A 14,037-nucleotide genomic window follows, 5' to 3' on the forward strand; every position below is an offset into this window, starting at 1 on the left:
CAATAAACAATCATCATTTTTTAATTGATTTTTTTAATTAATCAAATTAATTAAAAACTTTAAAATGCATACCTACTTTGTAGATAAATTTCAACTATAGATTTGTGTATATTATAAATATTCTAAATTATTCCATGAAAGTGAAATCCCTACCATCTACTTAATATTTATTAATAATTAAATTAAAATTTTAGAAACACATTCCAAAATAAACACTTAACAAAATAATTATTATATCTCATTATATTTATTTATTAAAAAATAATATTTAAAAAAAAAATATTTTAAATATAAAGCATAAGAGAAGATCTCACTCCCTTCCATGGGATTGACAATTTAACTAGATTGTAAACTTCGTTAGAAATTTGTTGCAGAGTTAGAATGAGGAGGATCTAATTTCACTATGTACTTTCCAAATTTATGCATCCCTGGCTTTTTGTATTCCAGAGATTCATGAGCAGCTCGAGGTTCAAATACTTTTAAAATTCATACATCTTATGAAGGGGGACGTCCATAAAGATATTTATGACTGGGATGTGAGCAAAAATGTCGTTTCTATGATTCGAAAATCTGCTATGGAGATTCACCTGGCGTTTCAGTCCACAAATGTTGACATATAACTGTTCAGAACAGACAACATCTTTCACTACAACATCTTTCACTTTAAATTACTGATATAACATCATAATACGCACAAGATAGCTCCTGAGATTTCAGTTATAGGCAAGTTATAACAGATATAACGATGCTCTGGATCAAGACTATCTGTACACGTAGCAGCCATACATAACCTTTTCTGGATAAACATATAGTGGGACGAATACTTTTAATAGAATATACTTCCAGTGGATAAAGCCAACCATGGATTACAGGATGTAACTATACACACTTGGAACTCCCAATCCTGCAAGCATGGTTTAGCCCATGGTTATTCATTATAGTATAATTTACTGCTGGAATTCTTATGAACATTCGACCGCCTTTGATTGTGTGCAGTCGGTGAGGACGAAGGCTGTGTATTTTGCCACAAATGGCTGGTACCTATAGTCGACCTTGTATCTTCCATTGTCTGTGGCCCAAGAGGATGCATCCCATATGGAACCGTACACCCACATGGGCCTCGTTGGGAAAGTGGAGGCGTCCGTCCTTGGATACTTTCTTATGGGGACACCATCCACAGAGAATCTGCAAAATATAATAATTGCAGCATCACATGATCAACATTGAGATTGATTTGTACTATAATAATAATTCAATTAAGCTAAAAACCAAATTAGTGTATAGAATTCTCTTATGTTGACACAATCATTTAACTATGAAAATATATGAAACTATATATATCTGTTTTGCTTACACAATCTTATATGGAGTCCAGAGAATACTGTAACGGTGGAAATCCTTGGTGGGATCAAACCAGAGGTGGATTTGCTGCTCCCTCCCTGTGACATACCTCCCGCTGCCCACGTTTCCAGCTCTTACATAGATGTTGGTCTGTAAGGTATAAGGTTCGCCTGGTATAGTTCCCAGAAATTCAATGTCTATTTCGTCGTGGTAGTCCGGGTGAACCTCGTTGTTCGATAACTGCAATGAAAATTCATTCACGAAATTAGGTGTTAATCGCCATTAATTCGACTGGTACATCGTCTGAATGCTGTTAAAGGATACCCACCCCACGTTATCAGCACTGTAGGCCAATTGGATTTGAGGGATAAGAGCGAAACTGAAATTAGTTCAACCCAATCATCAACCCAATCACGTGGCGAGGACAGAAAGTCTGATTCCCTGCCGGGCAAATGTTGGGGAGGAAGTCATTGATGGGGCAAATATAGTTCAATCTTGTCAGAAACTCCTGGGTCCCTGACAGGACGGACTAGACACAGGGTGAAAACCAAGCCTAGGAGGGTTTTGTATTAAATTTATCCAAAATTGGGTTGAAATTATAAATTTGACCAGTGAAGTCTACATAATTTGATTGTAGTGCTATAAAAGTTTTGGTAACATCTATCCATTATATAAACTTGTTTTGTGTTATAAAATTTTTAGCAACACCTATCTATTATATAGATTTGCTCTAAATGTGAGCAGTTAAAAGTAAATTACTTAAATTTTTGAGTTTGAATGAATACTTTAAGATTATAATTATAAATAAAATTGATTATAATAACCTAATTTAAGATTTTCTTAATAGAGTTTCTCATAATTATTTTAGTATAAATATTCTGTTCTGTCAAATTTAAACCTATACCCTTGAAAAAAATAACACGTCCTTTAACTATGACAGACTTGTTCCTAACATATTAAAATACCAATAAAATGAAACGAAGTAGAAAAACCGGAATTACATAAAATGCAGTGTTAACTCCTGCAGTATAGCCAGCCTGCAGCTTAATAGCAGCACTGAAATAGCCTGAGTTGTATGCCCGCAGTGATTTGAATCCGCTTCCTACAAATTATAATCATCCATATTTCAATGATTCAGTTTCATAATATTTCAAGCCAAATAGTATATGAAGGATGCATTCAGACAACACTAGCCAATCAAAACAAAACAAGAGGAGAAAAAAAGAAGAGGAACAGTTACCAGAGGTCCTGTCGAGCCAAACGGTAATCCCAGATTGGTCATTGGAGACTTGTTCGTGCTGAGGACCCCATAGAACACGAAAGGCTTGGTTAAACCTTACAGCAGAGAGCTGAGAAGTATGAGGATAAGTAGAGCCATGCGAGGAGTAAGGCCTGCCTGCTGCTTCAGATGATAATTGGATATTACAAACTGAGAGGACTAGTACAAATGCAAGGATCACTGATGCAAGCTTCCTAATGAGTGCCATGATGGGCTTATGGCTCTAGCATATATCAATGGAAATGAGTCTCTCCAATGCAGAAAGTGTGGGATGTGCCCCGCATTAAATAGGTCATACGAGATCACTGTTTAGGTATGAATCGGACTTGATAACCACTGACAGGTAACATGACTTCACGGCTCAACGCGATCGAGACTCTTTTCAATTGGCTGTTCAATAGTAATTATTTGAAAAGGAACGAAACTATTCTGTTTTTTCAACTGGTTTTGATGAATCATCGACTGTAGTTAATAATCATGATAAAATAATGAAGAACCAAATCTTGCAGTGACAAGGAACTATATTAGATAATTAAAAATATCTCAATAAAACTTTGATGTGTAACTTTTACTAAATTTTTTCTTACTTTTTCACAATATAATTCACAGAAACCTAAATTCAATCAGTAATTATCTACTTAAAATCAATAAGATCATAAAGCAACATGGATTTTATCCATACCTACACGTTTCATTAAACATTAGGTTCTAATATAACTCTCAAACAAAATTCTGAGATCACCCAAACCTACTCCATAAATGACTCCACTTGAATGCCAGCTCTGATAAATTAGACAGGTCACACCTGTAACTAACATCCGTGGTTTTATCTGCGATGGATTCTCGTGATTGCTTGTCAGGGGGTCGTTACAGTTAAATTGGTAATAGCTCTTGACTTGACTGTGGTGTTATCACAATATTATTATCTTTATTAATGGGATTTCATCGTCATTAAAAAAACTGTTATACTTTAGAAAAGAAAATTTTTATAAGTGTGAAGTATTGTTTTAAAAGTGTTTTTGTTTTGGGTATTTAGAGTTTTAAAAGTGTTAGTAAATTAATGTATTTTAAAAGTGTTGGTAAATTAATGTATTAGTATTGTTAATGGATCTACGAGAAGTGGTTAAGTATATGTTACTTTATAGATTATTTGTAGAAATTACTATTGTCGTTACAAAAAAACCTAATACATGTTATTTTGTCATTTTATAGATTACTTGTTGGAATCACAATTGCAGTTACACAAAAAACTAAATAGACGCATCGCCAGAGTTAATGGATCCATGAGAGGCGGTTAAGCACATGTTGCGAAACACACAACACATGTCACTTTGTCGAGGTGTTAATAAATGGACGCATCACCAGAGTTAATGGATCCATGAGAGGCAATTAAGTACATGTCGCGAAACACACAACACATGTCTCTTTAGAGACTACTTGTTGGAATCACAATTGCCATTACACAAAAACCCGCACGTGTTAAGCACATGTCATAAAACACAAAACACATGCCATTTTATAGACTACCTATTGGAATCACAATTGCTGTTACACAAAAACCCATAGGTGTTAAGCACATGTCGCGAAACACACAACACATGTCACTTTGTCACTTTATAGACTATCTGTTGGAATCACAATTTCCGTTACACAAAAACCCACAGGTGTTAGTAAACCAACACATGTCACTTTGTCACTTTATAGACTATTTGTTGGAATCACAATTTCCGTTACACAAAAACCCACAAGTGTTAGTAAACAAATGCATCGGCAGAGTTAATGGATCCACGGGAGGTGTCACTTTATAGACTACCTATTGGAATCACAATTGTCATTACACAAAAACCCACAGGGGTTAAGCACATGTCGCGAAACACACAACACAATGCATCGCCAGAGTTAATGGATTCATGAGAGGCAGTTAAGCACATGTCACGAAACACACAGGAGCACGGGTTTATCCAATGTCCAACAATCTGTGATTCAAACTTGAGACCTTTTGCTTTGATACCACTTGTTGGAATCATGATTGCCGTTACACCAAAACCCACAACTGTTAGTAAACGGACACATCACTAGAGTTAATGGATCCACGCAAGGCCATTAATCACATCTCCCACAACTGTTAGTAAACGGACACATCACTAGAGTTAATGGATCCACGTGAGGCCATTAATCACATCTCGTGAAACATACGAGAGCGGTGGTTTATCCAATGTCTAATATGACCAACTAGATAATTATCGATAATTATAGGCGATATGATTTTCTTTGAATAACAATGAGGATTTAGCATAATTTAACCTACATTAAATAATAACAGTCAATAACTGTGCCACTTCGAGTTGCGATATGATTTTCTTTGAATAACAATGAGAATTTAGCATAATTTAACCTACATTAAAGAATAATAGTCAATATCTGTGCCACTCTGAATTGTGTCATGAAACACACGAGAATGTTGATTTATCCAATGTCTAATACTACCAACTGAATAATTATAATTGATATAATTTTCTTTGAATAATAATAATAATTTAGCCAATTTTAGCCATCACTGTCTATCCCACTCACACTCCCACTCACACTGGTATAGATTTTTCAAAAAGTAAGATTCCACTATCATCTAATTAAGCAAAATGCACCTGCGTTGTCCTAATCTCAACTATTTTAAAAGACTTGTGAACAAATCTATCTCTTTTAGGATAATAAAATTTCCGTTACAGCAGACACCATATGAAAATTTCGCTTCAACTGTAACAGAATTTTTTGGGTCGAGCTTTGCTTGAGTCAAGAAATTTTAATTTATTCAACAGCGATCCTCAACTTGGAAATTTACCGGTCATGGATAAAGACGGAACAATAGATTCCTAGTAGATTGGATTTTTTACCAATTAATGGACTCCACGTATAAAACCATGGTTTAATGTTATTTTGGCATTTTGTGGGCTTTCGTTCATTGCGGGTTGAAACGAACGAACTCCGCACAAAGCGACTGACCCAGAGAAACGACCTCTCGCACAAAGCGACTGACCCAGAGAAACGACCTCTCGCACAAAGCGAGAAGATTCTCCATGTTTTAAGGCAAATTCATCGCAGGCTCTTTCTACCTTGCGGTTGTTTTGTGTGTCCTTTTCATAAAAATTGCAGAAGATTGGCATCTCCCCATTCTGGTCCAGATTAATATCCTCGCCATTCATCCGTCATTCGCGCCATGTAGCGATGTTTAAGTCGCCGCTAAAAAATTGTTGTGATGTGACAGGATTAGAGAAATCTTTACGCTGTGGTCCGTTGTTATCGAATACGGAGGAGAACTTGACCGGGACAGATCTGGCAAGTGCATGTGACTACTTTATCTCACTGCAAATCTACAAGGAAATGCTATGTTGAAAAGCAAACAAGACTATGATGGTATATATGGGCAGAGTAGTTTAATTAATATACCTTTTCGTATCCTTTTAAAATTATCGAGGATAATTTTGTTTTAAATTTCGGAGAGAATTTTAAAATTTATATATGAGTCGTGTAATTTAGAATTTGAAAATTTTAAAGGTTTTTCAGGATATTAAATTTATTTATATTTTTAAATTATAAAAATTTACCATGTTAAATTTAGGTTAAAAATCAAATATTTATTACTTAAACGGTATTTATTAATTAAGTATTATATTAATAGAAAAACAAGACAAAGCAAATGTATATGGGTAGGAATTTAACTTTGTTTCAAATAGAGATGTCCATTGCATTCTATTGGCATATATAAAATATACATTTTAACAATGTTGTCTATCAATTTTAGTCTAGCTTAAGGATTGTAGTTTTTGGGTTGAACTTATATCAATTTACAATATTTTGTAAAAACAATTGAAAGTTCTTTTTCATATAGAGATGTCAATGCGATGTCCATTGCATTCTATTGACATATGTGAAATATACTTTTTAACAATGTTGTTTATCAAGTTTAGTCTGGCCTAAGGATTGTAGCTTTTGGGTTGAATTTATATCAATCTATAATATTTTGTAAAAATAATTGAAAGTTCTTTTCCATATAGAAATGTCCATTGCATTCTATTTACATATATGAAGTATACTTTTTAACAATGTTGTCTATTAATTTTAGTCTGGCCTAAGGATTGTAGCTTTTGGGTTGAACTTATATCAATCTCCAATATTTTGTAAAAACAATTGAAAGTTCTTTCTCATATTTTCAATTTGTATTTTTATTGAAATTGATTTTTTTTTTTGAATTATCAAAATTTTTATATTTTCTTTTTGATAAGTTAACTGTAATTTATGTGACTAAATACCATGTTGTGGATAGTTACTTTTTCTCTACAATGATAGGATATCTAAATTAATTTTTAAAATAAAAAAAATTAAATTATTTAATTAGTTGATTTGATGGTATTATCACTGTCATTGTTAGTGATTATAATGGTTCTGAGAATGCTCTGCAATGGTTTTGGATGCTCATAATATGCTCTTCTCAAACCTACCCTCTTAGCCACAACCTTGGTTCTCCATGCTCACTATAGTTGATGATATGGTGTGCTCAAATCTGCCCTCATGACCACTATGTTCCTTGGTTCATTAGCTTCCCACCAACTTGCCAACTCAACACCTATGTGAGCTTCAACAACTTACATAGTTCTAGGAAGTTCATTTACTATGCACCATTTCTTTGTCTACCTCACAAGTCCTCGAAATCCAAAGAGATTGACTTGTAGTTAAACAATCCCTCTTCATTATCTATCCCAAGTGACTCATTACACCTACTACTACGTGTCTATTATGCCGTAGATTAATAGAATGGGTTGGATAGTCTAGAAGTGAAATATTCTCCTTGTTACACAACACATTCAAATTTAAAGTAGGTATAGGTATAAAATAAACACAAAAAGTACACATAAATGAAAAAACATTCATGAATGGGTGCCTACATCTTTCCTCATCATGCTTGTAGTTAGATTATCAAGCATTTTGAAGTTGAAATTGAAATGTTTGAGCCTTCTCTCTACGCCAACCACCAATTATCAACCTAGATTGAATAGTGATGGGATTCAAAGTGTGATTTTTTTCTTTCGTTATCAACCTGGATTGAAGAGTGTTGGGAAATTCTAGGTGTGATTATTCCTTTCCTTATCTATCTATCTATATATATACACACACACACACACACAATGTTGAGCAAGAGATATTTGTACATATAACTAGGAACAAGGCTAAAAACCAAGAAAAGAGAAGAAATCAATTCAAATCCCAACAATTTATTAATTTTCAACCTATGATGCAACACTCTCTCCCACCCCCTTGGATTTTCTTGGGGTGTGGGAGGTGTTACCTGTTTATTTTGACCCAACCTCCAAAGTTTGTTGTGAAAGTGGGGTCACACAACCTCATTTCTCAAGGTCTACAAAATCGATTTTGATGCCACAATGATGATCAAATCGTCGAGAGCTTTCCGATAGTATAAATTTTATCTCAATTTGACTCTTGGATCACAAGTTATGCTCGTTAGAAATTTTCCAATAAGAAGGGTCGACATTGGTCCATAGATGTCCATGTGGCCCTTTCCTAGCCCATATAGCATTGCTACGACTGCTTACTTGTCCATCGAGTTACCTTCCTTATTGCACACCACATTGGGGTATCAAACATGTTGGGTATATGTTATATTCTTTGCATGACTAGCCCCAGGTTAGGAAGACTCAAGGATGGTGGGCGGACCCACCCTTGGTTTTGCGCATGGTTTTAGGAATGATGATTTTTCGCATGGTATTTTATAAATCTGGTCAAGGGAACAATGCTTATATTATAATCTAGGGTTAATGGATTGGGGGTTTATGAATGCTTTTAAATTTATATAATGTATTTTAACATTGAAATGAACATAATGAAAAATCAATTTGGTTTTGCTTGGTTTTGGGTTCTAGGGGAAAAATATCTATGCATATTTTCTATTCTCGCCATTGTATATTTTCTGTTTTTTTTAAGAATTCATTTGCAGGTAATTTCTGTATAGGGTTATAACCTTCAAAAGTGCCTCAACCAAAATATTTGGTACCGTGAACCCCCTCCCACCCCCTAAACGATGGTTTCGAATTTGAGGATAGGGGACACCTCAATTAATATCAACCTTTGATCGAAGATGGGTAGGTTGGCACTAATGCCAATAGTGCCCCCCTACTTATTAAACATTGACTACGAGGGCTCCCCCTTAATTGATCTCGACTGTCGATCTCTATGATTGCTCTGCACTTAGTTCCTTTGAGAAGTTCAGTGGCCTAAAGACTAGTGATCCCAATAAGGTCCACCCCCGAGCCACACCATCTTGGCATCAAATTCTTGACCTTCCCTCTGCTCCACCCTAAATTAGAAAAAGTCGAGGTTTGAAATATGAGGTCTGAGAGTAGGGTCCACCCCTAAGCCGCGTCATCCCAAGCCATGTCACCCTAGGCCACATCATCTTAGCATCAAGTTATTTGACTTCCCTCTACTCCATTCTCAAGTGGAAAATGCTAAGGTCAAAGGTCCAAGACCCGACGACATCAATCCATTGTACTATGTGTAGAGTCCCTTGATCCACTATCATAGATTTCGCCCAACGAACTTGCACATATTTTAACAGAAAATTCATGGGTGAAAATGTGATACTTCTCTCCATGTTCATGGGCCAATCATAGTGATTTCACTCCATTTGAAAGGAGTTCTAACCTTCTTTAAGTGTGGGGAGACATGATCAAAATTTTTCATTGTTTTCCATAAATTACTTTACACATGAATAAAGATGAGGGTATTCCTTCTCCCATGCCACATATTTGAGGTGGGGCCTTCTGGTCCATGTCATCTTGGCCTCAAGATTTTATTGCCTCCTTCACTCCAAGAGTTCTGAGGTCTGAGACCCAATAAGGCCCACTTACTTCATCACTACAACTTGACATATGACGATGGACATACGGTGGGGCACATAGGTCCATGTCATCTCGACACCTTGGCATTGGGGCTTTCCAAAGCTCCTCACACACATAACTTTTGTGGTTGATGACCAATATCGACTCATCGGCATCAGGCCTCTTTACATGCAACTCCAAGAGATCGCCTCAGGGTTTGAGAACTTGATGGGACCCACATGGCAGGGTTCCAATGAAATGAGGTTCCACCATCAGACCCTCAGTTTAGAGCATTGCTATAGTTTCCTTATCACACCAATACACTATGTTGGTTATAATGAACATTATAAGTATGTGATTTAAAAATTAACTAAGCGTAAGCATACAAGTGTTGATATCAATACAAGAGGAATTGTAGTCCCTCTATTAGACAATGCAAACCCTCTGAGCAGGCTGAACTAATATATTCATAAACCATTGATATAAATTGAGAGAGTAAGAGAGAGAACAAATACATAGTTAAGAAATCAACCATAAACATAATATTGGACTACACAATCTAGTCATTCATAATTTCCATAGACATAGGATATTTCATGCCCATTTATGTGCATAATAACAAACATCACAATTTGTGCATCCATTAACATTAAAGTGTATTTGTAGTATACCTAGGGCAAATATTATGGGGTACAGAGGGAGGTACCCAAGGAAATAATCTAATAATGTGATGGGCCATAGTTAATAAATAAAGTGGTTAACCCGCATCATGTAAGGAACCACAAGTAGTTAGGAATAATGTGATAAACCCATTATATTAGATATATGGTATTGAGAGACCCACGGTATTGTATGTATGAAGCCTATATAGAGGCTAGAGATTCCCCATTGAGAGATGTCAAGGATTATTGTATTGGCAAGCATATGGCTTGTGGAGTGTTCTCCTTCCTTAAGGAGTGATTGTATAGTGTTACTCTACCTCAAGGGTTTTGATTAATAAATATCTGAAGCTTTTATACTTTGTTTATCTTGGGATTATTTGCAATTATTGGGAATATTTCTATTTTTAATATATTTGTAGGTCAGATCTACTACAAGTGGTATCAAAGCACTTTCTTGGGCAAAGAGGAGATTTTTTTTTTTTTTTGTAGGAATTTTTTGGGGCGATGGGTTTCCAGATCGGATATGAAACTTTTTGTGCTAAATTTTCAAACAATTATAGCAGATATGGATTCTTTGTGGAAAAACACCCAAATTAAAAAAAAAAAGATATAGCCGAATCAAAGTTCGGATGAGGGAGATATCGTTGATATAAAATCAGTTGTGTTGTAGACATTTTTCTAACGACAATTTGTGGACGACGGATCTCTAGTAAATTTTTACAGGTTTTGTGGGGAATTTTGGGAAAATAATTTTAGATATGATATCCTATTGAAATATCACCCAATTTTAAAAAAAATGGTCGATTAAAAGTCCGGATGAGGGAGATATCGTTGATTTAAAATCAACTATTTTTTCAGAACATTTTGTGACGACAGGACAATTGCAATGCGAATCTAAGTTTCAGAGTGCCTAGATCGAGATTTCTATCATATAAGAAGATGCAGAATGGCTATTCCATTTCCGAAAACAAACTATAATAAGGATGCCAAACCATATTGATCAAGTTGTGGCCCTTTTAAATTTTCCACATAAAGTAGGTAGTTTTTTTCAAAACCCTCATTCTACTTCATGGCTTCTACTGAGATGATTTTTACAAGACGTAATGATGGTTCCACTATTGAAGAATTTATAAAGTATAACAAGTCTCGATCCAAAGATTTTTGGACAAGTTGCCTACCATTTAATATAAAAGATGAGGTTGCTAAATGGTGGTACTCACTTGACGATTCAGTGTGGTGAGTTCCTCATGAAAAAATAGAATAAGTCCTTTTAGAAAATGGTCTCATGCTAGAAAACAAGAGAACGAGACATGTAAGGGGTTATTTTCTGATGGTATCTCCTTATTACAGGCTCATGGATGTATTCATAAGGAGAAGACTATTGTGTCTATAAATCCTAGTTGCAAGCATAATTTTATCAATGTTAATTTGGCAAAAAATTGCAAGTTCCAGCAAAACACATTGAAAATACATAGGTTGATAATGAGGATATTCAAGTTTATAAAGATTTGAAGATTTCTATGGACAAGTATGTATTGCATTTTGATTTTTATGCTTCAGATATGGCTAATGTGGATGTCGTTTTGGGATACTCTTTGATGGAATTTGTTGGTAATATCAATATTAATGTGCAGAAGAAATTCTTGAAGCTCTAGTATAAAAAGAAGAAAATTACATTATAGGATATTTCCATCAATAAACAGGTAGAGTCCAAGGAGGCTGAAGTAGAAAATGTTGTAGGTACTGACACATCAGATGAGGAGTCTGTGGTTGAAGTAATAATAGAAGATAAGTAACAACCACGGCACCACAACATTTACCATATACCAATCAGGCTCCATTAGGTGGTGAATTAAAGAAAGATACAACATTGGTTAAAACTTTAACATATCACCACCCACATCACCCAAAAAGAAAACAACCAACAAGATGGCAACGAATTAACAATAAGGACAATAACCATTGCACGACAAAGAGAGAGTTGCGATGATCCACCAACAACATATCAATACAGAGGAACCGCCAGGATCAATTCCCATCTCAAGTGAGCGAGGCATGAGTAATCATCTATCTCTGGGATGGCTAGATGCACGTGCATGGTACTAGTGGACTACTCTTTTGAGTAGATCTTATTATTTTTGTTCTTCTTATGTTTAGGGGATGAAACAAGTTTAAGGGGAGTGCAATGTAGTATACCTGAGGGGGATATTAAAGGGTATAGAGGGAGGTATACAAGGGAATAGTGTAATAATGTGATGGGCCATAGTTAATAAATAAAGTGGTTAACCTACATCATGTAAGAGACCACAAGTAGTTAGGAATAATGTGATAAGCCCATTGTATTAGATATACATATTGAGAGACCCATGGTATTGTATGTATGAAGCCTATATAGAGCCTAGAGACTCCCCATTGAGAGATGTCAAGGATTATTATATTGACAAGCATATGGCTTGTGGAGTGTTCTCTTTCTTTAAGGAGTGATTGTATGGTGTTACCCTACATCAAGGGTTTTGATTAATAAAGATCTGAAGATTTTATACTTTGTTTATCTTAGGATTATTTGCAGTTATTGGGCATGTTTCCATTTTTAATATATTTGCAGGTCAGATCTACTACATTATAAAAGAGCTTATACCAGGCATATAGAATGCATGAAACATCAAATTCCATAACTCAAAGATATAACTACAAAATACTTATCTGAGTTCATTAAGATGGTTGGAAACTGAAGGAGGAACTTCCAATCTCCACCCAATCATAGTGTAGGTTTTAATCCTGTACATAATTTACTTGCATATGAATTCTAAAAACAAGGAATAAACAATAGCGATGACATTAAACATAAAATAGTTATACGCAAATATTTTCCCCTGGATCCCAAAACTGGGACTACCAGATTGATTTTTCATTATGTTTCTTTTAATGTTACAATACATATATGTACATGTTGAAGCATTCATAAACCCTGGATTAGAAAATAGTCGTAGTTCCCTTGACCGGATCTACAAAATACCATGGGCAGAAAATTATCATGCCCAAAACCATGTGCAAAGCCCATGCAAAAAACCATAGGTAGGTCCACCCACCTTATATAGGGTCCAAATTTTTTTTCCTGAGGCATTGCTTCGGATCCCGTATAGGGGGGATATCGCCCCCTTGAAATCCCTCGACAAGGGGGGCTGGAACCGCACTGTAACCCCCTACTGCGCCTGACACAATGAATAGTGGGCGGGCTATTTTCCCCCATGTGATCCACCGTGCGTGTGACTAGTCGTGGAAAGAAACACACACCCAACACATAGGCCAAATACTTTGAAACTTTCTTGAAACTGAACACCCTTGAGATGGATCCAAAGTTTGAGGGGATGCTTGCTCAAGAAATTTCACTTCAAGGCTTGGTAAACACTCAAGAGATGGATTCCACTATCTAGGTGGTTTATCAGCTAACCTCTAGCACTAAACCCCATAGTGGCTCACTTGTTTGAGTTCGTTCATAAGGATTCCTTACCCTCTATTGCCAGTAACAAAGGTATCTCCACTTTGGGGAGGGTGCTCCTCATCTCATCCACTCTCATTATGTTTTCTACCGTGTCTTAGAGAAAAAAATTATCTTCACCTCCTTTTTCTTGCTCTTTCTCTCTCCTCTCCTCTTTTTTACTTTGTTGTCATCGGTGATTGAGAACGTGCTATTTTCTATTCTATTTTCTCACTCTCCTCCCATTGATTGTCTTCTCCTCTGGGTGATCCTCCTTTTACCTGATGCAATTGTCCCTACCCTTGATGCACGAGGGAGATGGGATTGGCATGGTCCTCTGCCCACATCACACAATCCCATCTCATAATTTCTTATTAGTGTAGGTGA

General features: G+C 35.7%; 1 protein-coding gene across 1 annotated transcript; it reads right to left on the reverse strand.

Annotated features, from left to right (window-relative positions):
- Positions 1-641: 641 nt before the first annotated feature.
- Positions 642-2,887, reverse strand: LOC149190008 (putative xyloglucan endotransglucosylase/hydrolase protein 32). The gene is made up of 4 exons (XM_089412001.1): positions 2,582-2,887; positions 2,343-2,443; positions 1,355-1,581; positions 642-1,185 (listed from the first exon to the last, which is right to left on the reverse strand). The coding sequence occupies exons 1-4, from the start codon at positions 2,826-2,828 to the stop codon at positions 963-965; spliced, it is 798 nt and encodes a 265-aa protein (XP_089268127.1). The 5' UTR covers positions 2,829-2,887; the 3' UTR covers positions 642-962.
- Positions 2,888-14,037: the final 11,150 nt, after the last annotated feature.

The sequence above is a fragment of the Pinus tabuliformis genome, chromosome 3_1, assembly GCF_031772625.1.
Source record: "Pinus tabuliformis cultivar Carrire ecotype Pingquan chromosome 3_1, CPIR1, whole genome shotgun sequence".
In the NCBI taxonomy this organism is placed as follows: Eukaryota; Viridiplantae; Streptophyta; class Pinopsida; order Pinales; family Pinaceae; genus Pinus; species Pinus tabuliformis.